Genomic DNA, 27383 nt, shown 5'->3' with positions numbered 1-27383 from the left:
ATCCTGGAGAGCTGTGGTGGGGTGTGTGACTGACGGATGAAAACCGGAGCCATCTCTGTAAGTACCCGGCAACCACGGCGCAGTAGTATACAGCGCCACAGGGGGAGGTGAAGGAGCTGCAGCAGGAGATGTCTGCAACCCTTGAAGTCTTCATTTTTCACTTAAAAAAGCTCTGTTGAGGGCTGCTGGAGCAGCCCACCTGTTGTATGCCTGAACTGCATGGCACCAACTACAAAACTGAGCTCCTGTGCACGGAGGCGGGGTTATAGAGGAGGCGGCGCTATGCATTCTGGGAACAGTCAAAGCTTTTAGCCTGTTGGTGCCTCGGATCAAGATCCTACTCTACACCCCAATGTCATTCCCTGTGGAGCCCAGTGTAACCCGCAGCAGAAAATAAAGAATAACATTTTTATTAAAGAACAACATCCATGATTCATTGCATTTACTGTATGCTGACAGAAGATACCTGGTTAGCCACAAGAATGATGACTGGAATAAAGCTGGATTGGACTGAAGAAGACAACGTTCAAATAACAATAATATCTGGAATGAAACTGGATTGGGCTGTAGAAGACAAAGTTCAAATAACAATAATATCCATAATGAAACTGGATTGGACTGTAGTGTTGACCGAACTTGATCCAAATCTTGACACTTGACAGTATTAAAGAAAGACAAAGTTCAAATGACAATAGTATCCGGAATGGAACTGGAGCGCACTGGAGTGCTCATTGGGCTTGATCCGGAATCTTAACACTGGCAGTATTGCAGAAAGACACAGTTCAACTGACAATAGCATCCGGAATGGAACCAGAACAGACTGGAGTGCTCACCGGGCTTGAGCCGGAATCTTAACACTGGCAGTATTGCAGAAAGACACTGAAGAAAGTAAAAGTCTAAATAGCAATAGCAGACGGAGTGGAATCAGGACGGACTGGATCATACAAAGTCACTGGACTGAAGGAGCTCAGCATAGAGCTGTTACTTCCTGGATAGAGACTGTTGTACTGATGAATTGGTAATCCCAGGAAGTTACCTTTATACCTTGCAGTGTGGATTCATTGGATGTTGCAGTCAGCTGACAAAAGGAGCTCCAGGATTGGACAATGGAGGATCAAATGATGGAATCCAAGATGGCAGCGCTCATGTCCGGACTTGGAGGGAAACTCTGACTAGGCCCAAACACCAGGAAGTGAGCACAATGAGAAATAAACACTGAAACAATGAAAGACAGCGCTGTTAAATATTATACACAAAAGCAGCAGCCGCTGCAGGAGACTTCATGTTGGATCAGCACTAGCGGACCTCTGGAAGCGATGTGTGGCTACAGTGCACACAGACCTCTGCGCCAGCCAGGACAGACATTGCATAGGTAAGAAAGTACTTTTAAAAGTCCGTAGTGTGACAAGTACCTTTGAGTACTGGATGGAAAAAAAGGCAATTTGAAAGCCCTTCTACAAACTTGCTTTATATTACTTGAGCTGCACACTCTCCAGTGTGTACTTAGAAAGAGTTTTCAGCACACCCCGACACCTTGTCAGCAATCACTGTAGAAAGCTACTTCCTCAAAATGTGGAAAAGATGATGGCCCTCATTCAGAGTTCATCGCTCGTTAGCAGTTTTATGCAGTCCTGCGATCAGATAGTCGCCACCTACAGGGGAGTGTATTTTAGCTGTGCAAGTGTGCGATCGCATGTGCAGCCGAGTGGTACAAAAAAACAGTGCAGTTTCTGAGTTGCCCACAACTTACTCAGCAGCTGCGATCACTTCAGCCTGTCCGGGCCCAGAATTGACGTCAGACACCAGCCCTGCAAATGCTTGGGAATGCCTGCATTTTTCCAACCACTCCCAGAAACCGGTCAGTTGCCACCAACAAATGCTTTCTTCCTGTGAATCACCTTGCGATCGGCTGTGAGAATGGATTCTTCGCACAAACCCATCTCACAGCAACAAACCGCTTTGTACCCGTGCGATGTGCCTGCGCATTGTGGTGCCTACGTATGCGCAGTTCGGGCCTGATTGCAGCCGTGCAAAAAATGCTAGTGAGCGATCAGGTCTGAATGACCCTCGATGTTCATTAAATGACTGGAAATTCCACGAGGAAGACCTTTACCAACAAGTCATTACTGAGACTTCTGTAATGGTGGATTCCAACAGAATGAATTGATATTGTCTATGTTGTACACACGGATGATAGTGAGGATGATAATGATAATGACACCTTGCCACTTGTATAGAGCTGTTAGCTCAGCTGCCTTACGCCCACTGGTAGTTTATTTTGTTGTGCCTAAACAAACCAAGCATGTCAGCCACAATAGTGGTAGTCCCTGTCACTGAAGTGCTTGCTTTGTTAAACTGTGCATGTCCTTTTTAATATCCAACATATGGGTGAGTGGGAGGGCTCAAAGACAATTCCATCTTGCATCACTTTTCTACTACTGCTGTGTGGCAATGATTTATAGGTGTGCTATATACTGCAATGTGTTTGTGCTGCTGTTTTGGAGCTTAGTAATCAGCCAGCTAGCTGTAGTCTTTGGCCTAACCTAGATGAAAATAATATTGTGAGATATTTTCTGGCATATCCAAGATGCACGTTGATGTGGTTTTTCTTCAGTAATGGTATCTTTTGGACACCCTCTCATACAGGAGGGTGGCTAGAAAGTTGTATGCAGAACCTCAAAAGTTGTATGCAGAACTTTTGATATTGGTGAATGGCACATCATCACTCCTGCCTCAGCAACTGAGTTATGTATCTCTTACAGGGAGATAGTTGGCCTTTCTGTGGCTTTACTCGCGAGTCTCCTTCTTGTCTTTATGCTGACTAAGGTTTGAGGGATGGTTTTGTCTGGTGATTGATGGAGAGATGGTTTTGGATATGGATTAATTTTAATACTTTAGTTCTGGTTTTGCAAAAAAAAAAAACACTGTCAAGTGTTTTAGTTTTGTATCTGTATTCTTTTAAATGTTGAAAATAGCTTTAATCATGTAATTTGGGTTTTTATTCCTGCAGTATTAATAATTTCAAGAACATTAATTTCCAGTCATTTACAGAAAATTTTGACCCCTTCACAGTATAGTTTTCACCAATACTGGCCAAAGGCTGCAGAGAGCTGGCTGGCTACTAATTAACAGAGCAGTGGCACAAACACATGCCAGTTTAAGGCACTATGAATCTATGAAGCATTGCCATACAGCAGTGGTAGACAGGAGGATGGCAGTTTAATAAACTATATGACCCCATAGAAAGTAACCAATAATGTTTCCATTAATCAAGAACTAGCTCAGAGACCCGAGGGCAGTACACGGAAATCGAGGTGGAGTATCTAGTGGAAGGCAAATAAAAGAATGATACAGTAGATTGATCAAATAGTAAAAAAATTGAGACGTGAACTAGATCATTTATTTTGCAACAACTGAGAAAAGAAAAGGCCAAAAAAGAATACAAGAATGATTGAATGGTTGATTACCTAGATTTAACATTTGTAAGGCCTAGATCAAGAACTGTAATCTATTTTGCAGCAACTGAGAAAAGACAAAAAAGAATACCATATTGATTGATTGATTAATTAAAATGAACATATGTGAGACACCACATTGAAGCTGTAGCCTGTTTTGCAGCAACTGAGAGGAGAAAATGCCATAAAAGTGTACCTGAATGATCAATTGATTGATTAATTCAAATTAAAATGTGTGAGGCAACTGAACAAATGCCATAAAAGTATACCAGAATGATCATTTGATTGATTAATTGCAATTAGTATGTATGAAATACCACACTATCTTTAGTAAAAAAATGTGTTGCAAATTAGGAAAGATATTAAAGCAATAACCAAACTGCTTAAAAAATTTGTTTCTGCAAAATAACCCATCACCACTGCTTTCAACCAGCCCATAATTAAAGGAAAAGTGGTGCAAGATGGAATTGTCCTTGGGACCTAGGACCTCCCACCTACCCTTATGTTGGCTGTTAAAAAGGACATGCACAGTTTAACAACCCAAGCACCTCAGTAACAGGGACTGCCACTTTTGTGGCTGAAGAACTTGGTTTGCTTTGGCCCCCACAAAACAATTTTTTGGAAGGACTACCCCTGATCATTAATGAGGAGTATAATTAAGGCCATGTTGGTGGTGAAAATTGCATATGGTGGTCCAAACTGTTGGTAACTGATACTGGCCTGCTTGTTATTACTATGGCTCACAAATGGAGCAGATGCCTTCACAAATGTCAGGATTTGGGTAAAAATAATTTCACACCCAAAAGGTGGCTTTTCTGTTCTTATGCCCAGGCATGACAATGTCTTTCATTTTATCATGAGCATGAATTGCTTCCACTGTTGACTGACTTACACAAACAACATCCTCATGATCAACATCCTTATTACCGTCAGATAGTACAAAAATATCCGCCTCATCCTTTTGCACTTCCGCACTACCATCCTCAATTTATATTATGTCTTCATCACCATCTTTACTTGTACTGTTCATCCCCACATTTGCAGAGGGTGCAGAAATGTTGGAAATAGGCTTGTCTTTGGGTAAAATGTTAGAACATCAGACTCACACATAGCTAATATGGCCACTCCTATATTTTCCTCAGGGATTTGCGATGTTTCTTAACACACAGTTTTTTATTCCAGCGTTAGTGAGTTTTTTCTGCACTAATTTGCCTGTTTTACACTTGACACCTCTTCTAGGCTCTGAGTGAGAAGGTGGTGCATCATCATGTGAGGTTACAGAAGAAGATAACAAGAACAAAGACAAATCTGCTACAAGCGCCTAAAAATATTGATAGTTGGTACAAACAACAATAAAGTGCTGCCAAAAAAGCACTGTTTATGTGCCTTTAGTAATTTATGCAAAAGAAAAAGAAAAAAGATTGGCTGCATTTACAATGTTGTTAGTATACCATAATTGTGGAGAGCTGACAACCGAAATAAATAAAATATATTTATTTAGAATAATAACACACCAAAAGACTGGTACACAATATATAAAAGAATTATAAAATTTATATATACTCTGAAAAAAAACGTAATTATATTTAATAGTCAGCTCTCCACAATTATGGTATACTAACAACATTGGCCCTCATTCCGAGTTGATCGCTCGCAAGGCGATTTTAGCAGAGTTGCACACGCTAAGCCGCCGCCTACTGGGAGTGTATCTTAGCTTCTTAAAATTGCGAACGATGTATTCGCAATATTGCGATTACAAACTACTTAGCAGTTTCTGAGTAGCTCCACACTTACTCGGCATCTGCGATCAGTTCAGTGCTTGTCGTTCCTGGTTTGACGTCACAAACACACCCAGCGTTCGCCCAGACACTCCCCCGTTTCTCCGGCCACTCCTGCGTTTTTTCCGGAAACGGTAGCGTTTTCATCCACACGCCCATAAAACGCCGTGTTTCCGCCCAGTAACACCCATTTCCTGTCAATCACACTACGATCGCCAGAGCGAAGAAAAAGCCGTGAGTAAAAATCCTAACTTCATAGCAAAATTACTTGGCGCAGTCGCATTGCGAACATTGCGCATGCGTAATAAGCAGAAAAACGCTGCGATGCGAAGAAATTTACCGAGCGAACGACTCGGAATGAGGGCCCTTGTAAACGCAGCCAATCTTTTTTCTTTTACAGAAGAAGATGCCTGACTGACAGCAGTGTTTGAACCGCCACTCACAAATAAAGGTCAAGGCCTGAGCCTTTTCATGCCACTGCGTGTGGTTTATGACATGTTGCCAATTTTATGTTTTTGTGTAGTAAACTTTCCCTTTATTAGAGGTGATTTTTTTTCCTTTAAACATCTTGAAATATTGTTTTGATTTCAGGTGCCCTGACTTAAACCCTCTCTGCCCTTGAACACCAGCTTTAGTATATGTTGAAGTTCTTGTACCTTCATACCTGGCAGTAGCCACAGCACGAGTACTTGGTTGCTGCTCCTGCTTTTCCATTAACTGATCATGATCCATATCAACTCACAGAGCTTATATTATAAACCCTCTGGAATGGCAGCTACTCAGTGTGATAGGGACTTTTATAGCATCCGAAACAAGTGAGAACCAATGCTGGGAAGATGACGTTTTGACTCTTTTTTGGATCCGAGACCGATGGAAAGACATAAGTCGGGACTCGGATCTCCCTCAGTAGGAACAAATTTGTGTTGGTTTGTTTCAAGAAAACAGAAGCAGCTTACCTCTAATACCAGGACCTTTATACTCAAAGTTTTGGTGCTTTTTTCTACTGTCCTGCTGAGAAATTATCAAGCATTTTATTTTTGAAAAATTACTGCTTTTTCATCTCTGTGCTTTGTCCAATAATGTGACTCTTGATGATCACTAATAATATCAACTGGCAGGGATGCTATAGTAGTAATAATATGATCACTGATTTTATTACTATAGGAGCTCTACAAAATGGAAAAGGGGAGTTTACTATTAAGGCATTGTATGAAACCAAACCAAAACATTTTACCAGTGCTGGCCCCGCCCTCTACACCTGTGACATCGTTACATCCTATGTAGGTGTCAGGGATGCTGATTCAGCCACTGGCTAGGGGGTGAGCATGCTAATACTGCCATTGGCACTCTTAAAAAGAGCACTACCCACAGCATCCTGCAGGCATCTCTGCAGTAGCGCTAGTGGCTGCAGGGTGCCTGGAATGGCACCTGCAAGCCACATGCAGGTGCCGTGGGGTAGCAAAGGTACCTCCCCACAGGACTCTGCGCTCTGCAGGACTGCCATCAAAAATTGTGGGCCCGGGACTGACAAAATAGACAGGGCCCCTCCCTCCCCCAAAAAATATTGTAACATTACATATAGGTGGAGTCTTGTAGACCTACAAGATCAGTTTACAGAGAGCTGATGAGCAGATGCACAGATAAGATGATGCCCAAATAAGAAGTCCTCCCTGCGCGTCAGCATGCTGTTGATTCACAGACTGGTGCAGCTGTACAGGTATTGGTGGTAGAAGCCAGGGGTGGGCCCCCTTCTCTGTGAGGGGCCCAGGACACAGTCCCCACAGTCCCCCCCTAATGGCTACCCTGGCGCTCTGGGTGGTGGAACTGCTTGCACACCCCTAGCTACAGCCCTGGTTTTATTAAATGCTTCAATATTTTACTGTATGTGATTGTAGATTAGCCCTTGGTGCCTACAATTGGTGCTCAGCCTCATCAATATGTTTACATACCTTTCAAGTTTAGGAACTATACATGTGGGACATGGTACACCATGCCTGAAAAAGGGACAGAGCCTCGGGTGGAGGGGGCATAGCCAGGATTCATGGCCCCTGTTATTGTAATTTTGGGGATGTGTTCTGTGCCCCCCAGAACAGTTAGACAGCCCAAGGCACACTTCCTCTCACTGTTAGATGCCGTACACATACACACGGCATCCATTTTTTGATCACCGCCTGCTTTCAGAGCAGAGTAGCGGTAAACACAGGCTCTCCGAACCTGCTCCACCCACTCGTGGGACCCTGCAGCCCATGGGTGGTACAGCGTCCGAATAGCAGGCTATCCTACTGGAATCAGGACAGTTGGGAGCTATGTGTTTGCACTCTCTGTAATGTTGAGCAAATTTACCTCTATGCTACTCTCTCTGAGACTAAAGGCCTGAGACATCTTCTTCAGTTATAGGACCCTCCCTGCTCGGTAAGCAGAAATAGATGTACATGCAGTGGTGCTTTGAGATACAAAGCATAGCACCATCGTTATATTTGCAAATGTATTTAATGTTGATTTAACCCTGTGATCATATTGTGCTACACTCAGACATTTCTGCATGGACCTGAGGTCATGAATCAGTACAGGCTGCTGTATGTGTAGAGTGATGCTGGAATATAACAAGTAGAATTTGGCTCGCCATATAAGTTTGTTTCTAAATTTGTTTATAGCGCTACGTGATCAACCTGAGATCTCTCCGGTGAAGAGTTTGGTTGCTGGGCAAGAGGTGACACTTACCTGCACGAGTCCTGGACAGTGTGCTGGATATCCTCCAAATATCACATGGACAGGAGTACAGGGGACTTCTAGAACTTTTCAGTCTGATCATACAGATGGTAACAGGACAACCTTCTCCAACTTCACATTTACAGCTTCGGATAGAGACAAAGAGTCACCACTCACCTGCACTGTGACATTCCAGCCCAGCATGGCGGCAACCAGCAAGACGGTTATTTTACATGTTGCAAGTAAGTTCAATGGTCTTCATGTCTTGTATTACGTGCTAAGCTAATCAGTCATATATTATACACAGCAGGGTCTATGTACTAAAGCAAATATGAAATACAGTAAAGTCTGGTTGTTTTATCCTCTGTCCTTCTTCCAGAGGTATATTATCAGGCAAGGGGGTCCATGTTCCCTCCACCTGGAAGCAATTGCACCAACACAAGCACTGAAGACCCTGGCACTGTGCCAGAGCCTACTTCTCTTGTAAAATATCTTCGTACTTCTAAAGAAAGTACCGGAACAATAACACCAACATCTGCACGTAAATTCTATAGGTGCTAGGTTTGTGGTGGGACTTACTGGGCCTCACTTCCAGCTCATTATAGATATGTCAGTGTCTCCTCATTGTGACAAAACGCTCTGTTATGCCTGGAATAGTGTAGATCAGGTTTGCCAAGATGGGGGAATTCAAATGTAAAGTACATGGGCCCAGGCTTACTCAAAGTAGAGATGAGCGCCTGAAATTTTTCGGGTTTTGTGTTTTGGTTTTGGGTTCGGTTCCGCGGCCGTGTTTTGGGTTCGAACGCGTTTTAGCAAAACCTCACCGAATTTTTTTTGTCGGATTCGGGTGTGTTTTGGATTCGGGTGTTTTTTTCCAAAAACACTAAAAAACAGCTTAAATCATAGAATTTGGGGGTCATTTTGATCCCAAAGTATTATTAACCTCAAAAACCATAATTTACACTCATTTTCAGTCTATTCTGAATACCTCACACCTCACAATATTATTTTTAGTCCTAAAATTTGCACCGAGGTCGCTGTGTGAGTAAGATAAGCGACCCTAGTGGCCGACACAAACACCGGGCCCATCTAGGAGTGGCACTGCAGTGTCACGCAGGATGTCCCTTCCAAAAAACCCTCCCCAAACAGCACATGACGCAAAGAAAAAAAGAGGCGCAATGAGGTAGCTGTGTGAGTAAGATTAGCGACCCTAGTGGCCGACACAAACACCGGGCCCATCTAGGAGTGGCACTGCAGTGTCACGCAGGATGGCCCTTCCAAAAAACCCTCCCCAAACAGCACATGACGCAAAGAAAAAAAGAGGCGCAATGAGGTAGCTGTGTGAGTAAGATTAGCGACCCTAGTGGCCGACACAAACACCGGGCCCATCTAGGAGTGGCACTGCAGTGTCACGCAGGATGGCCCTTCCAAAAAACCCTCCCCAAACAGCACATGACGCAAAGAAAAAAAGAGGCGCAATGAGGTAGCTGACTGTGTGAGTAAGATTAGCGACCCTAGTGGCCGACACAAACACCGGGCCCATCTAGGAGTGGCACTGCAGTGTCACGCAGGATGTCCCTTCCAAAAAACCCTCCCCAAACAGCACATGACGCAAAGAAAAAAAGAGGCGCAATGAGGTAGCTGTGTGAGTAAGATTAGCGACCCTAGTGGCCGACACAAACACCGGGCCCATCTAGGAGTGGCACTGCAGTGTCACGCAGGATGGCCCTTCCAAAAAACCCTCCCCAAACAGCACATGACGCAAAGAAAAAAAGAGGCGCAATGAGGTAGCTGTGTGAGTAAGATTAGCGACCCTAGTGGACGACACAAACACCGGGCACATCTAGGAGTGGCACTGCAGTGTCACGCAGGATGTCCCTTCCAAAAAACCCTCCCCAAACAGCACATGACGCAAAGAAAAAAAGAGGCGCAATGAGGTAGCTGACTGTGTGAGTAAGATTAGCGACCCTAGTGGCCGACACAAACACTGGGCCCATCTAGGAGTGGCACTGCAGTGTCACGCAGGATGTCCCTTCCAAAAAACCCTCCCCAAACAGCACATGACGCAAAGAAAAAAAGAGGCGCAATGAGGTAGCTGACTGTGTGAGTAAGATTAGCGACCCTAGTGGCCGACACAAACACCGGGCCCATCTAGGAGTGGCACTGCAGTGTCACGCAGGATGTCCCTTCCAAAAAACCCTCCCCAAACAGCACATGACGCAAAGAAAAAAAGAGGCGCAATGAGGTAGCTGACTGTGTGAGTAAGATTAGCGACCCTAGTGGCCGACACAAACACCGGGCCCATCTAGGAGTGGCACTGCAGTGTCACGCAGGATGTCCCTTCCAAAAAACCCTCCCCAATCAGCACATGATGCAAAGAAAAAGAAAAGAAAAAAGAGGTGCAAGATGGAATTGTCCTTGGGCCCTCCCACCCACCCTTATGTTGTATAAACAAAACAGGACATGCACACTTTAACCAACCCATCATTTCAGTGACAGGGTCTGCCACACGACTGTGACTGATATGACGGGTTGGTTTGGACCCCCCCCAAAAAAGAAGCAATTAATCTCTCCTTGCACAAACTGGCTCTACAGAGGCAAGATGTCCACCTCATCTTCACCCTCCGATATATCACCGTGTACATCCCCCTCCTCACAGATTATCAATTCGTCCCCACTGGAATCCACCATCTCAGCTCCCTGTGTACTTTGTGGAGGCAATTGCTGCTGGTCAATGTCTCCGCGGAGGAATTGATTATAATTCATTTTAATGAACATCATCTTCTCCACATTTTCTGGATGTAACCTCGTACGCCGATTGCTGACAAGGTGAGCGGCGGCACTAAACACTCTTTCGGAGTACACACTTGTGGGAGGGCAACTTAGGTAGAATAAAGCCAGTTTGTGCAAGGGCCTCCAAATTGCCTCTTTTTCCTGCCAGTATAAGTACGGACTGTGTGACGTGCCTACTTGGATGCGGTCACTCATATAATCCTCCACCATTCTATCAATGTTGAGAGAATCATATGCAGTGACAGTAGACGACATGTCCGTAATCGTTGTCAGGTCCTTCAGTCCGGACCAGATGTCAGCATCAGCAGTCGCTCCAGACTGCCCTGCATCACCGCCAGCGGGTGGGCTCGGAATTCTGAGCCTTTTCCTCGCACCCCCAGTTGCGGGAGAATGTGAAGGAGGAGATGTTGACAGGTCGCGTTCCGCTTGACTTGACAATTTTGTCACCAGCAGGTCTTTCAACCCCAGCAGACCTGTGTCTGCCGGAAAGAGAGATCCAAGGTAGGCTTTAAATCTAGGATCGAGCACGGTGGCCAAAATGTAGTGCTCTGATTTCAACAGATTGACCACCCGTGAATCCTTGTTAAGCGAATTAAGGGCTGCATCCACAAGTACCACATGCCTAGCGGAATCGCTCCCTTTTAGCTCCTTCTTCAATGCCTCCAGCTTCTTCTGCAAAAGCCTGATGAGGGGAATGACCTGACTCAGGCTGGCAGTGTCTGAACTGACTTCACGTGTGGCAAGTTCAAAGGGCATCAGAACCTTGCACAACGTTGAAATCATTCTCCACTGCACTTGAGACAGGTGCATTCCACCTACTATATCGTGCTCAATTGTATAGGCTTGAATGGCCTTTTGCTGCTCCTCCAACCTCTGAAGCATATAGAGGGTTGAATTCCACCTCGTTACCACTTCTTGCTTCAGATGATGGCAGGGCAGGTTCAGTAGTTTTTGGTGGTGCTCCAGTCTTCTGTACGTGGTGCCTGTACGCCGAAAGTGTCCCGCAATTTTTCTGGCCACCGACAGCATCTCTTGCACGGCCCTGTCGTTTTTTAAAAAATTCTGCACCACCAAATTCAAGGTATGTGCAAAACATGGGACGTGCTGGAATTTGCCCATATTTAATGCACACACAATATTGCTGGCGTTGTCCGATGCCACAAATCCACAGGAGAGTCCAATTGGGGTAAGCCATTCCGCGATGATCTTCCTCAGTTGCCGTAAGAGGTTTTCAGCTGTGTGCGTATTCTGGAAAGCGGTGATACAAAGCGTAGCCTGCCTAGGAAAGAGTTGGCGTTTGCGAGATGCTGCTACTGGTGCCGCCGCTGCTGTTCTTGCGGCGGGAGTCCATACATCTACCCAGTGGGCTGTCACAGTCATATAGTCCTGACCCTGCCCTGCTCCACTTGTCCACATGTCCGTGGTTAAGTGGACATTGGGTACAACTGCATTTTTTAGGACACTGGTGAGTCTTTTTCTGACGTCCGTGTACATTCTCGGTATCGCCTGCCTAGAGAAGTGGAACCTAGATGGTATTTGGTAACGGGGGCACACTGCCTCAATAAATTGTCTAGTTCCCTGTGAACTAACGGCGGATACTGGACGCACTTCTAACACCAACATAGTTGTCAAGGACTCAGTTATCCGCTTTGCAGTAGGATGACTGCTGTGATATTTCATCTTCCTCGCAAAGGACTGTTGAACAGTCAATTGCTTACTGGAAGTAGTACAAGTGGGCTTACGACTTCCCCTCTGGGATGACCATCGACTCCCAGCGGCAACAACAGCAGCGCCAGCAGCAGTAGGCGTTACACGCAAGGATGCATCGGAGGAATCCCAGGCAGGAGAGGACTCGTCAGAATTGCCAGTGACATGGCCTGCAGGACTATTGGCATTCCTGGGGAAGGAGGAAATTGACACTGAGGGAGTTGGTGGGGTGGTTTGCGTGAGCTTGGTTACAAGAGGAAGGGATTTACTGGTCAGTGGACTGCTTCCGCTGTCACCCAAAGTTTTTGAACTTGTCACTGACTTATTATGAATGCGCTGCAGGTGACGTATAAGGGAGGATGTTCCGAGGTGGTTAACGTCCTTACCCCTACTTATTACAGCTTGACAAAGGGAACACACGGCTTGACACCTGTTGTCCGCATTTCTGGTGAAATACCTCCACACCGAAGAGCTGATTTTTTTGGTATTTTCACCTGGCATGTCAACGGCCATATTCCTCCCACGGACAACAGGTGTCTCCCCGGGTGCCTGACTTAAACAAACCACCTCACCATCAGAATCCTCCTGGTCAATTTCCTCCCCAGCGCCAGCAACACCCATATCCTCCTCATCCTGGTGTACTTCAACACTGACATCTTCAATCTGACTATCAGGAACTGGACTGCGGGTGCTCCTTCCAGCACTTGCAGGGGGCGTGCAAATGGTGGAAGGCGCATGCTCTTCACGTCCAGTGTTGGGAAGGTCAGGCATCGCAACCGACACAATTGGACTCTCCTTGTGGATTTGGGATTTCAAAGAACGCACAGTTCTTTGCGGTGCTTTTGCCAGCTTGAGTCTTTTCAGTTTTCTAGCGAGAGGCTGAGTGCTTCCATCCTCATGTGAAGCTGAACCACTAGCCATGAACATAGGCCAGGGCCTCAGCCGTTCCTTGCCACTCCGTGTGGTAAATGGCATATTGGCAAGTTTACGCTTCTCCTCCGACAATTTTATTTTAGGTTTTGGAGTCCTTTTTTTACTGATATTTGGTGTTTTGGTTTTGACATGCTCTGTACTATGCCATTGGGCATCGGCCTTGGCAGACGACGTTGCTGGCATTTCATCGTCTCGGCCATGACTAGTGGCAGCAGCTTCAGCACGAGGTGGAAGTGGATCTTGATCTTTCCCTAATTTTGGAACCTCAACATTTTTGTTCTCCATATTTTAATAGGCACAACTAAAAGGCACCTCAGGTAAACAATGGAGATGGATGGATTGGATACTAGTATACAATTATGGACGGGCTGCCGAGTGCCGACACAGAGGTAGCCACAGCCGTGAACTACCGCACTGTACTGTGTCTGCTGCTAATATATAGACTGGTTGATAAAGAGATAGTATACTCGTAACTAGTATGTATGTATAAAGAAAGAAAAAAAACCACGGTTAGGTGGTATATACAATTATGGACGGGCTGCCGAGTGCCGACACAGAGGTAGCCACAGCCGTGAACTACCGCACTGTACTGTGTCTGCTGCTAATATATAGACTGGTTGATAAAGAGATAGTATACTCGTAACTAGTATGTATGTATAAAGAAAGAAAAAAAAACCACGGTTAGGTGGTATATACAATTATGGACGGGCTGCCGAGTGCCGACACAGAGGTAGCCACAGCCGTGAACTACCGCACTGTACTGTGTCTGCTGCTAATATATAGACTGGTTGATAAAGAGATAGTATACTCGTAACTAGTATGTATGTATAAAGAAAGAAAAAAAAACCACGGTTAGGTGGTATATACAATTATGGACGGGCTGCCGAGTGCCGACACAGAGGTAGCCACAGCCGTGAACTACCGCACTGTACTGTGTCTGCTGCTAATATATAGACTGGTTGATAAAGAGATAGTATACTCGTAACTAGTATGTATGTATAAAGAAAGAAAAAAAAACCACGGTTAGGTGGTATATACAATTATGGACGGGCTGCCGAGTGCCGACACAGAGGTAGCCACAGCCGTGAACTACCGCACTGTACTGTGTCTGCTGCTAATATATAGACTGGTTGATAAAGAGATAGTATACTCGTAACTAGTATGTATGTATAAAGAAAGAAAAAAAAACACGGTTAGGTGGTATATACAATTATGGACGGGCTGCCGAGTGCCGACACAGAGGTAGCCACAGTCGTGAACTACCGCACTGTACTGTGTCTGCTGCTAATATATAGACTGGTTGATAAAGAGATAGTATACTCGTAACTAGTATGTATGTATAAAGAAAGAAAAAAAAACCACGGTTAGGTGGTATATACAATTATGGACGGGCTGCCGAGTGCCGACACAGAGGTAGCCACAGCCGTGAACTACCGCACTGTACTGTGTCTGCTGCTAATATATAGACTGGTTGATAAAGAGATAGTATACTCGTAACTAGTATGTATGTATAAAGAAAGAAAAAAAAACCACGGTTAGGTGGTATATACAATTATGGACGGGCTGCCGAGTGCCGACACAGAGGTAGCCACAGCCGTGAACTACCGCACTGTACTGTGTCTGCTGCTAATATATAGACTGGTTGATAAAGAGATAGTATACTCGTAACTAGTATGTATGTATAAAGAAAGAAAAAAAAACCACGGTTAGGTGGTATATACAATTATGGACGGGCTGCCGAGTGCCGACACAGAGGTAGCCACAGCCGTGAACTACCGCACTGTACTGTGTCTGCTGCTAATATATAGACTGGTTGATAAAGAGATAGTATACTCGTAACTAGTATGTATGTATAAAGAAAGAAAAAAAAACCACGGTTAGGTGGTATATACAATTATGGACGGGCTGCCGAGTGCCGACACAGAGGTAGCCACAGCCGTGAACTACCGCACTGTACTGTGTCTGCTGCTAATATATAGACTGGTTGATAAAGAGATAGTATACTCGTAACTAGTATGTATGTATAAAGAAAGAAAAAAAAACCACGGTTAGGTGGTATATACAATTATGGACGGGCTGCCGAGTGCCGACACAGAGGTAGCCACAGCCGTGAACTACCGCACTGTACTGTGTCTGCTGCTAATATATAGACTGGTTGATAAAGAGATAGTATACTCGTAACTAGTATGTATGTATAAAGAAAGAAAAAAAAACACGGTTAGGTGGTATATACAATTATGGACGGGCTGCCGAGTGCCGACACAGAGGTAGCCACAGTCGTGAACTACCGCACTGTACTGTGTCTGCTGCTAATATATAGACTGGTTGATAAAGAGATAGTATACTCGTAACTAGTATGTATGTATAAAGAAAGAAAAAAAAACCACGGTTAGGTGGTATTTACAATTATGGACGGGCTGCCGAGTGCCGACACAGAGGTAGCCACAGCCGTGAACTACCGCACTGTACTGTGTCTGCTGCTAATATATAGACTGGTTGATAAAGAGATAGTATACTCGTAACTAGTATGTATGTATAAAGAAAGAAAAAAAAACCACGGTTAGGTGGTATATACAATTATGGACGGGCTGCCGAGTGCCGACACAGAGGTAGCCACAGCCGTGAACTACCGCACTGTACTGTGTCTGCTGCTAATATATAGACTGGTTGATAAAGAGATAGTATACTCGTAACTAGTATGTATGTATAAAGAAAGAAAAAAAAACCACGGTTAGGTGGTATATACAATTATGGACGGGCTGCCGAGTGCCGACACAGAGGTAGCCACAGCCGTTAACTACCGCACTGTACTGTGTCTGCTGCTAATATATAGACTGGTTGATAAAGAGATAGTATACTCGTAACTAGTATGTATGTATAAAGAAAGAAAAAAAAACCACGGTTAGGTCACTGGTATATACAATTATGGACGGGCTGCCGAGTGCCGACACAGAGGTAGCCACAGCCGTGAACTACCGCACTGTACTGTGTCTGCTGCTAATATAGACTGGTTGATAAAGAGATAGTATACTACTAATATTATATACTGGTGGTCAGGTCACTGGTCACTAGTCACACTGGCAGTGGCACTCCTGCAGCAAAAGTGTGCACTGTTTAATTTTAATATAATATTATGTACTCCTGGCTCCTGCTATAACCTATAACTGGCACTGCAGTAGTGCTCCCCAGTCTCCCCCACAATTATAAGCTGTGTGAGCTGAGCAGTCAGACAGATATATAATATATATAGATGATGCAGCACACTGGCCTGAGCCTGAGCAGTGCACACAGATATGGTATGTGACTGACTGAGTCACTGTGTGTATCGCTTTTTTCAGGCAGAGAACGGATATATTAAATAAACTGCACTGTGTGTCTGGTGGTCACTCACTATATAATATATTATGTACTCCTGGCTCCTGCTATAACCTATAACTGGCACTGCAGTAGTGCTCCCCAGTCTCCCCCACAATTATAAGCTGTGTGAGCTGAGCAGTCAGACAGATATATATAATATTATATATAGATAATAGATGATGCAGCACACTGGCCTGAGCCTGAGCAGTGCACACAGATATGGTATGTGACTGAGTCACTGTGTGCTGTGTATCGCTTTTTTCAGGCAGAGAACGGATTATATTATGTACTCCTGGCTCCTGCTATAACCTATAACTGGCACTGCAGTAGTGCTCCCCAGTCTCCCCCACAATTATAAGCTGTGTGAGCTGAGCAGTCAGACAGATATATATAATATTATATATAGATAATAGATGATGCAGCACACTGGCCTGAGCCTGAGCAGTGCACACAGATATGGTATGTGACTGAGTCACTGTGTGCTGTGTATCGCTTTTTTCAGGCAGAGAACGGATTATAAATAAAAGTGGTGGTCACTGGTCACTATCAGCAAAACTCTGCACTGTACACTACTGAGTACTCCTAATGCTCCCCAAAATTAGTAAATCAAGTGTCTCTCTAATCTATTCTAATTCTAAACGGAGAGGACGCCAGCCACGTCCTCTCCCTATCAATCTCAATGCACGTGTGAAAATGGCGGCGACGCGCGGCTCCTTATATAGAATCCGAGTCTCGCGATAGAATCCGAGCCTCGCGAGAATCCGACAGCGTCATGATGACGTTCGGGCGCGCTCGGGTTAACCGAGCAAGGCGGGAAGATCCGAGTCGCTCGGACCCGTGAAAAAAAACATGAAGTTCTGGCGGGTTCGGATTCAGAGAAACCGAACCCGCTCATCTCTAAAGTCTCAAAGCACCAAGGCCTGCCATGGAAGTGCACCAAAAGTGTCTCACAAAGCCATCATCACTTTATAATAGAGATGTGCACCGGAAATTTTCCGGGTTTTATGTTTGGGTTTTGGATTCGGTTCCGCGTCCATGTTTTGGATTCGGACGCATTTTGGCAAAACCTCCCTGAAATTTTTTTGTCGGATTCGGGTGTTTTTTTTTCAAAAACCCCTCAAAAACAGCTTAAATCATAGAATTTGGGGGTAATTTTGATCCCATAGTATTATTAACCTCAATAACCATAATTTCCACTCATTTCCAGTCTATTCTGAACACCTCACAATATTATTTTTAGTCCTACAATTTGCACCGAGGTCGCTGGATGACAAAGCTAAGCGACCCAAGTGGGCGGCACAAACACCTGGCCCATCTAGGAGTGGCACTGCAGTGTCAGACAGGATGGCACTTCAAAAAAATAGTCCCCAAACAGCACATGATGCAGAGATAAATTTTAAAAAAAAGAGGTGCAAGATGGAATTGTCATTGGGCCCTCCCAGCCACCCTTATGTTGTATAAACAGGACATGCACACTTTAACAAACCCATCATTTCAGCCACAGGGTCTGCCACACGACTGTGGCTGAAATGACTGGTTGGTTTGGGCCCCCACCAAAAAAGAAGCAATCAATCTCTCCTTGCACAAACTGGCTCTACAGAGGCAAGATGTCCACCTCCTCCTCATTGTCCGATTCATCACCCCTTTCACTGTGTACATCCCCCTCCTCACAGAGTATTAATTCGTCCCCACTGGAATCCACCACATCAGGTCCCTGTGTACTTTCTGGAGGCAATTGCTGGTGAATGTCTCCACGGAGGAATTGATTATAATTAATTTTGATGAACATCATCTTCTCCACATTTTCTGGAAGTAACCTCGTACGCCGATTGCTGACAAGGTTACCAGCTGCACTAAACACTCTTTCGGAGTACACACTGGAGGAGGGGGGGGGGGGGGTCAACTTAGGTAAAATAAAGCCAGTTTGTGCAAGGGCCTCCAAATTGCCTCTTTTTCCTGCCTGTCTGACGTGCCTACTTGGATGCGGTCACTCATATAGTCCTCCACCATTCTTTCAATGGTGACAGAATCATATGCAGTGACAGTAGACGACATGTTAGTAATCGTTGGCAGGTCCTTCAGTCCGGACCAGATGTCAGCAATCGCTCCAGACTGCCCTGCATCACCGCCAGAGGGTAGGCTCGGAATTCATAGCCTTTTCCTCGCAGCCCAGTTGCAGGAGAATGTGAAGGAGGAGCTGTTGATGGGTCACGTTCCGCTTGACTTGACAAGTGTCTCACCAGCAGGTCTTTGCACCTCTGCTTTAAACCTAGGATCAAGCACGGGGGCCAAAATGTAGTGCTCTGATTTCAACAGATTGACCTCCTGTGAATCCTGGTTAAGCAAATTAAGGGCTCCATCCACAAGTCCCACATGCCTAGCGGAATCGCTCCGTTTTAGCTCCTCCTTCAATCTCTCTGGCTGCTTCTGCAAAAGCCTGGTGAGGGGAATGACCTGACTCAGGCTGGCAGTGTCTGAACTGACTTCACGTTTGGCAAGTTCAAAAGGTTGCAGAACCTTGCACAACGTTGAAATCATTCTCCATTGCTCTTGAGTCAGGTGCATTCCCCCTCCTTTGCCTATATCGTAGGCAGATGTATAGGCTTGAATGGCCTTTTGCTGCTCCTCCATCCTCTGAAGCATATAGTGGGTTGAATTCCACCTTGTTACCACCTCTTGCTTCAGATGATGGCGGGGCAGGTTCAGGAGTGTTTGCTGGTGCACCAGTCTTCGGCACGCAGTGGCTGAATGCCGAAAGTGGCCCGCAATTCTTCGGGACACCGACAGCATCTCTTGCACGCATCTGTCATTTTTAATAAAAATTCTGCACCACCAAATTAAATGTATGTGCAAAACATGGGACGTGCTGGACTTTGCCCACATGTAATGCATACACAATATTGGTGGCGTTGTCCGATGTCACAAATCCCCAGGAGAGACCAACTGGGGTAAGCCATTCTGCGATGATGTTCCTCAGTTTCTGTAAGAGGTTGTCAGCTGTGTGCCTCTTATAGAAAGCGGTGATACAAAGCGTAGTCTGCCTAGGAAAGAGTTGGCGTTAGCAAGATGCTGCTACTGGTGCCGCCGCTGCTGTTCTTGCTGCGGGAGGCAATACATCTACCCAGTGGGCTGTCACAGTCATATAGTCCTGAGTCTGCCCTGCTCCACTTGTCCACATGTCCATGGTTAAGTGGACATTGGGTACAACTGCATTTTTTAGGACACTGGCGACTCTTTTTCTGACGTCTGTGTACATTCTCGGTATCACCTGCCTATAGAAGTGGAACCTAGATGGTATTTGGTACCAGGGACACAGTACCTCAAGAAATTGTCTAATTTCCTGTGAATTAACGGTGGATGCCAGACACACGTTTAACACCAACACATCTGCCAAGGCCTGAGTTATCTGCTTTGCAGCAGGGTGATTGCTGTGATATTTCATCTTCCTCGCAAAGGACTGTTGGACAGTCAGTTGCTTACTGGAAGTAGTACAAGTGGTCTTCCGACTTCCCCTCTGGGATGACAATCGACTCCAAGCAGCAACAACAGCAGTGCCAGCAGCAGTAGGCATTACACTCAAGGATCCATCAGAGGAATCCCAGTTAGGAGAGGACTCGTCAGACTTGCCAGTGACATGGCCTGCAGAACTATTGGCGTTCCTGTTGGTGGTGTGGTTTGCAGGAGCTTGGGTACAAGAGGAAGGGATTTAGTTGTCAGTGGACTGCTTCAGCTGTCACACAAAGTTTTTGAACTTGTCAATGACTTCTGATGAATGCGGTCCAGGTGACGTATAAGGGAGGATGTTCCTAGGTGGTTAACGTCCTTACCCCTACTTATTACAGCTTGCCAAAGGCAACACACGGCTTGACACCTGTTGTCCGCATTTCTGTTAAAATAATTCCATACCGAAGAGGTGATTTTTTTTTGTAATTTGACCAGGTATGTCAATGGCCATATTCATCCCACAGACAACAGGTGTCTCCCCCGGGTGCCTGACTTAAACAAACCACCTCACCATCAGAATCCTCCTTGTCAATTTCCTCCTCAGCGCCAGCAACACCCATATCCTCATCCTGGTGTACTTCAACAGTGACATCTTAAATTTGACTATCAGGAACTGGACTGTGGGTGCTCCTTCCAGCACTTGCATGGGGCGTGCAAATGGTGGAAGGTGCCACCTCTTCCCATCCAGTGTTGGGAAGGTCAGGCATCGCAACCGACACAATTGGACATTCCTTGGGGATTTGTGATTTAGAAGAAAGCACAACTCTTTTCAGTTTTCTAGCGGGAAGATGAGTGCTTCCATGCTCATGTGAAGCTGAACCACTAGCCATGAACATAGGCCAGGTCCTCAGCCGTTCCTTGCCACTCCGTGTCGTAAATGGCACATTGGCAAGTTTATGCTTCTCCAGACAGTGGGAACGCATGCATGGTACGACTTAGATGCATGTCGGGGCACAAACTAGGAATTTTGTCATCTGGGGCAAAGTAGGACTTTAGTGCCCCCCCCCCAAAAAAAAATAATAATAACAATAATAATAATAATAATAAATATATATATATATATATATATATATATATATACACACACATACAGTATATCCTCCTCAACTCCCATCATGTTGTCTCTGCAGCAGCCGAACATGGAAACACGCTAGAGAAACAGATTGCCAGAAAATGGACATGGAAGTTTAAAAATGATTTGTTAAACTAGAATGCCAAAGCCACGTTCCTGTGTTCCATCAATGATGCCCTATATGTAGTTTGTTACATTTTTTCTTGATCTTTGGCCTTACTGCGGACCTTAAAGTGGACCTGCCAGCATAATGCCAGTGTTGTTTTATATGAAATAAATAGGGAAGTAGAATAAATAATATGCCTTTCGTCATACAAATACAAAGTGACCAGAGTTTTTCCTAAAATAAAAAATAAAATAAAAAAAGTTTTCTGCAAGTTAGTTACCACTGTCGGTGACTTAAAAGAAGGAAACTATGTTTACCCTTTCCTGTGCCACATCATTGTATTATTGGAGCCCAGCATCAGTCCGGTTGCTCTAGTCGCCCGTCTCTGTGGTCGCGAAGAAGTGCAATTGGTCAACACACTTTGAGCAACACAGTGATAAATTCACCAGGTTAGTTTGTGATAGTTATCTCCCACAATTTCTGAAGGAACTGTAGGGGCTGTTGTGCCTTTTTAACCATAGTGACGATACTTGAGTTCCATGATATGTCCTCAGGTATGATGATGCTTTACAATCTGACATTAGTTACCTTCTCTACCTCTAAATTATTAGTTAAGAGCTGCAGATTTTACCTAGCCGATCTTCTGAAATAGATAATTATCTCTTTGTTTTATCTTCACTCCATATAATCAAACAATCATTAATAAGATTCACTATGGTCGTATCATAGGCAAACTTGACAATACAATAAGATTTGAACAATGGAACACAGTCATAAATAAAATAAGAGAAAATAAAATTCAACTTAAAAAGCACCCTTGTGCGGCATCAAGTAATCTCACATAGGTATTAGGCAGTTGAGGGAAGAAAGAAGAATTAACTACCATGGAGTGCGTGCAAATGGGGTTGGGTTCGGAATGCCGGTGGTTGGGATGCTGACAGTCATAATACTGACTGCGGCATCCCGATTGTGAGAATCCCTACATGGAAAGGTAAGTATATTTACCTGCCTACAATGCCCTACTTACCCTAACCCTTCCAACAGCCTAAATCTAACCCCCTTCAAGGGCTAGACTGGCCCACAGGGGAACTGGGGAAACCACCGGTGGGCACTACTGCCTGTGGGCCCTCCTCTTCTTCTGGGGATCAGGTTCCAGACTATTTACCAAGGGGCACAGAACATGTACTATGTAATGGTTAGACAAACCTCTGTGGTGGCTGGCCATGCTCCAATGGAGTGTGGCCACACCCATAAGCATGGGCTCCTACAGCAGCATCCCCCCGGTGGGCCCTTCATGCCCCAGTCCGACACTGCCCCCTTCCCACCGGAGCCTTACCTTAACCCTTCCCGGTGGTGCATGAACCTAACACCTTTTCCATAGCCTAAACCTAACTCTTCCCCCCCCCCCCCCCTCCACCACCACCACCCCCGGTAGCCTCCACCTAACCCTCCTCCCCATCAGCTTACCTCTCCAGCATCCTGGCAGTATCTCGTTCAGGATCTCAGTTGGGATGCCAGCAACAGCAATCCAACCAGTGTTGGGATTCTGGCACTGGTATTAAGAGTGCTGGGATCCTCACCTTCAGAATCCTGACTGCATTCTGTGCAAATGCTTAGTGCTCCTTAAGACCTGTGACATTATAATTTTTTGGGACAGGAAAAATCAAAGTAGCTTTTTTTATATTAGAAAAAAGCTGTGTCTGCTACATTGTAGCACTTCATATACAGATTCAGAGACTCAGTATCACACATACATGCAAGTGTTGCATAAAAAATGAATCAGGAGAGTCTCATGGTGCATGCTAGTCACATTGCATTATGACTAAGACACACTTTCGAGAAAACAGCTACAAAACAGATGCATGATATAAGCAGTCTCACAGGACCTGGTGCATCAAGATGGGCTATTTGAAGTGGCTGCAGAAATGATGTATGATGACACATCTGTATGTTATTGTTATTTTAATTGAGATTATTGTCCAAGCATCTACAGCTTTACTGTATTTTGTGTGTATATATATATATTTATATATATTTATATAAATACTTATACTTTACCCAAGATACATATACTGTACTTTACCCAAGCTGCATAAGTCATTGAACATGCTCCCAGGCATCACAAGATTCTTTAAGTCAATTGTCCCAGTATGTGGACTATTGTTTACAGCTAATACTTCAACATTCACCATATTTTCTGAAAGACATATCAAACTTTTTGATTAAGCCTAAATAGTTGGGTCAGTTTCCAATCGATTGCCTTCAATGTCAACAGTTTATATACAAACATTGATCATGCTGAGGGAATGGAAGCATGATCAATGTATTTATGCGTACCAATAAGAAAATCCCAGCCGGTACGCAGTATCGCCCCCGTGCCACCACCTAGCAGCCACTGTGTCAGGGAGAGGAGAGTGCAGTATACACCTCTCCTCTCCTACCCCTCTCCTGCCCAGTCAGTCCGGTGACTGGTCTCTCTTCCTCCGAGTCCAATGGCGGCAGCATGTGTTACAATCAAAGACCGGTTTGTGAGACAATCAGAGCTATCGGACTGGCAGCCAATCAGTAACATACAGTAGTAACATAGTATCTAAGGTTGAAAAAAGATAATGGTCCATCGAGTTCAACCTATTTGTGGTCTCCTATGCAGGATTATTTGGTATAAAATTTTGACTGATGCTGATGTCTGCCATTACGTTTTATCCCTCTTTTTTATAATAACTATAGTGTGTGACTATGCACCATAACCCTGGATATCCTTATCCATTAGGAATTTATCTAACCCATTCTTAAAGGTGTTGACTGAGTCCGCCATTACAACTCCCTCAGGCAGGGAATTCCAAACATGTATCATCCTTACCGTAAAGAAACCTTTACGCCGTATTGTGCGGTATCTCCTCTAACCTGAGCGAGTGTCCACAAGTTCTCTGTGTTGATCTAACAAAAAGCAGGTTCTGCGCAAGATCTGTGTATTGTCCCCGTATTTATTTGTAGATGTTGATCATGTCCCCTCTTAGTCTCCTCTTTTCCAGTGTACACATGCCTAGTCTTGCAAGCCTTCCTCGTATTCCAGCGTCTCCATACCCTTAATTAGTTTGGTCGCCCACCTCTGAACCTTTTCTAGCTCCAGGATATCCTTTTTAGTAGTATGGTGCCCAGAATTGTACACAGTATTCAAGGTGTGGCCTCACTAATGATTTATATAACGGGAGTGAAGCACTCTCGTCCCTAGCATCAATTCCCTGTTTTATGCATGCTAATATCTTATTAGCCTTCTTTGCTGTAGTCCTACTTTGGGTACTACTGCTTAGTTTGCTATCTATGAGGACACCTAAGTCCTTTTCCAGTACAGAATACCCTAATTTTACCCCATTTAGTATGTAGGTGTTATTTTTGTTCTTGTTACCACAGTGCATTACCTTACACTTGTCTGTATTGAAGCGCAAAGTCTAAAAAGACTACATCCACCTCTTTACCCTGATCTAGGTTTGCGCTTACTGTTTCATAAAAGCCAAGTAAGTTGGTTTGACAGGATCTGTCCTTCATAAACCCATGTTGATTCCTTTTAATGACCTTATTGACTTCAAGGAACTTCTGAATACCATCTCTTAGAATACCTTCCAATACTTTCCCCACTATAGATGTAAGACTAACTGGTCTATAATTACCTGGTTCAGCTTTACTTCCCTTTTTGAATATAGGCACTACTTCCACTATATGCCAGTCTTTGGGAACCATACCTGATATTACTGAATCCTTAAAGATCAAAAATAGCGGTTTTGCAAGTTCAGAGTGAAGCTCCATTAGAATCCTTGGGTGAATACCATCGGGACCCGGTGACTTATTAATCTTTAAATGTTTTAATCGGTCACAGACTACTTCCTCGCTTAAATAAGTACCTATCAGTGGGATATTCTCATTATTGAGATTATGTGTTAGTCCCTGAATTGGGTCCTCTCTAGTAAACACTGTTGAAAAAAACTAATTTAGTGTGTCCGCTATGTCATTCTCATTTTTGTTTAAGACTCCCAACTTGTCTTTTAAAGGGCCTATACTCTCCTTCTTTAATCTCTTGCTATTAATGTATTTAAAGAATTTTTGGGGATTCGCTTTGCTTTCCTTTGCTACTAGTTTTTAAGTTTCTACTTTAGCCGCTCTTATTTCCTTTTTGCATATTTTGTTACAGTCCTTATAGTGCTGAAATGAATCCGCTTCCCCATCAGATTTGTATTTTTTAAATGCTCGCCTTTTCTTGCCCATAAGTTCCTTTTTCTTTTTGTTATGCCACATCGGTTTATGATTTTTTTTCCTTTTTTTGCTGCTCATAGGAATAAGTTTGAGAGTATTTTTAGCTAGCAGGAATTTTAGTACATCCCATTTCTCCGTAGTATTTTTTCCTAGAAACAAACCTTCCCATTCAATATCCATGAAAAATACACTCATGTTTTGTAAAATTCGCTTTGCTAAAGTTTAGAGTCCTAGTTGAGCCAGTATAGGGCTGTGTATGAAAACTGATATTGATTGAATGTGACCATATTGTGGTCGCTGTTTCCTATGTCTATAATACCGGATACCAAATCCCCATTATTTGTTAATACCAGGTCTAAGATTGCATTGTACCTAGTTGGTTCCTCAATTAGTTGAACTAAGTAGTTATCATTTAGTGTGTTTAAAAACATATTGCCCCTTGCAGTATCACATGAATCGTTTTTCCAGTTTATCTCTGAATAGTTAAAATCTCCCATCACTACTATGTCTCCTACTCCTGCTGCTCTTTCAATTTGCTTTAGTAACAATTCCTAATCAGATACGTTGATACCAGGCGGCCTATAGCATGCACACAATACCAACTTTTTAATTCACTTTTCCCTGCATGCAATTTCTACACATAACGTCTCGACAGTGTCTACAGTCCCCTCCTGAATATCTTCCCGTATATCAGGTTTTAAAAATGGCTTTACGTAAAGACACACCCCTCCACCCTTTTTATTTAGTCTGTCTCTCCTAAACAGCGTATAGCCCTCTAGATTGACTGTCCAATCATGAGATTCGTCCCACCAAGTTTCAGTAATGCCTATAATATCATACTGTTTGCTTGCTGCAAGTATTTCTAGTTTGCCCTTTTTACCAGTAATGCTTCTAGCGTTTACATACATACAACTAAGATAATTATTATTATTATTTTGCGTTAGGGACATCTTTCACCATATATAGCAATGATGACCTGTAATCGTCATTGGTTAGTGCTTTGGTAAAATCTCTTTTAGTAACCATGTTAGTAACCTTACCGGCTGCTCTTACCCTCCCCCCAACTTCTCCCCCATTTCGTTTACTACCGCCATCCCCACTATTCTCCCTGCATGACCCGTAGTTTCTAGCTAAACCCTCCCCCTGCCGGATCGCAAGCTCTGATTGGTTCATGGAGTGGCACCTGATTTGAGATACAGGATGCTGCAGCCGCTGCAGGAGGAGATCGAACTGTTGGGGGCATATGTGTATCATGCCCTCATTTCCATTGGCCACACCCATTTATTGGCGCATGCGCACCTTTGGCAGGGTCACACAGTACCAAGAATATTTTTCTACTTGCACCACTGTATACAGTATATACATACATAAAGTACACACACATATGTTTATAGGCTGTAACTGCTTCCCTAATAAGTCCATATACTGCACATGTTTGTATATTTTAACAATCTTGTTACATTCACTATGGATGTCCCAAACTGTTCAGCTCCTTCATGTGGTTTGCAGTCACCAGTATCTTCAGTGTTAAATCACATACATTATAATCAAAAGGGTATCCGGACTATACTGTAGATTTACACTAAAAAAGTCTACAGTCAATAGGTCTACCAATAATGTAAGACAAGCATTAGGTCAAAAGGATCAAAGGTCGACACGGTCAAAAGGTCAACATGTAAAATGTAGACAGTTCAAAAGGTCAACATGGCCAAAAGGTTGAC

General features: G+C 44.2%; 1 protein-coding gene across 1 annotated transcript in view; it reads left to right on the top strand.

Annotated features, from left to right (window-relative positions):
- The window catches only part of LOC134965926 (sialic acid-binding Ig-like lectin 14), a 106153-nt gene that overhangs the window by 51672 nt on the left and 27098 nt on the right, over positions 1-27383 (top strand). Inside the window, exon 4 of the mRNA XM_063942329.1 lies at positions 7888-8184. Within this exon, the coding sequence (XP_063798399.1) occupies positions 7888-8184 (297 nt within the window). The remainder of the gene's footprint in view (positions 1-7887; positions 8185-27383) is intronic.

Source organism: Pseudophryne corroboree, chromosome 10 (genome assembly GCF_028390025.1).
Source record: "Pseudophryne corroboree isolate aPseCor3 chromosome 10, aPseCor3.hap2, whole genome shotgun sequence".
NCBI classification, from domain to species: domain Eukaryota; kingdom Metazoa; phylum Chordata; class Amphibia; order Anura; family Myobatrachidae; genus Pseudophryne; species Pseudophryne corroboree.
Note: the sequence above shows the minus strand (reverse complement) of the source record. Positions and strands in the feature narration are given on the sequence as shown.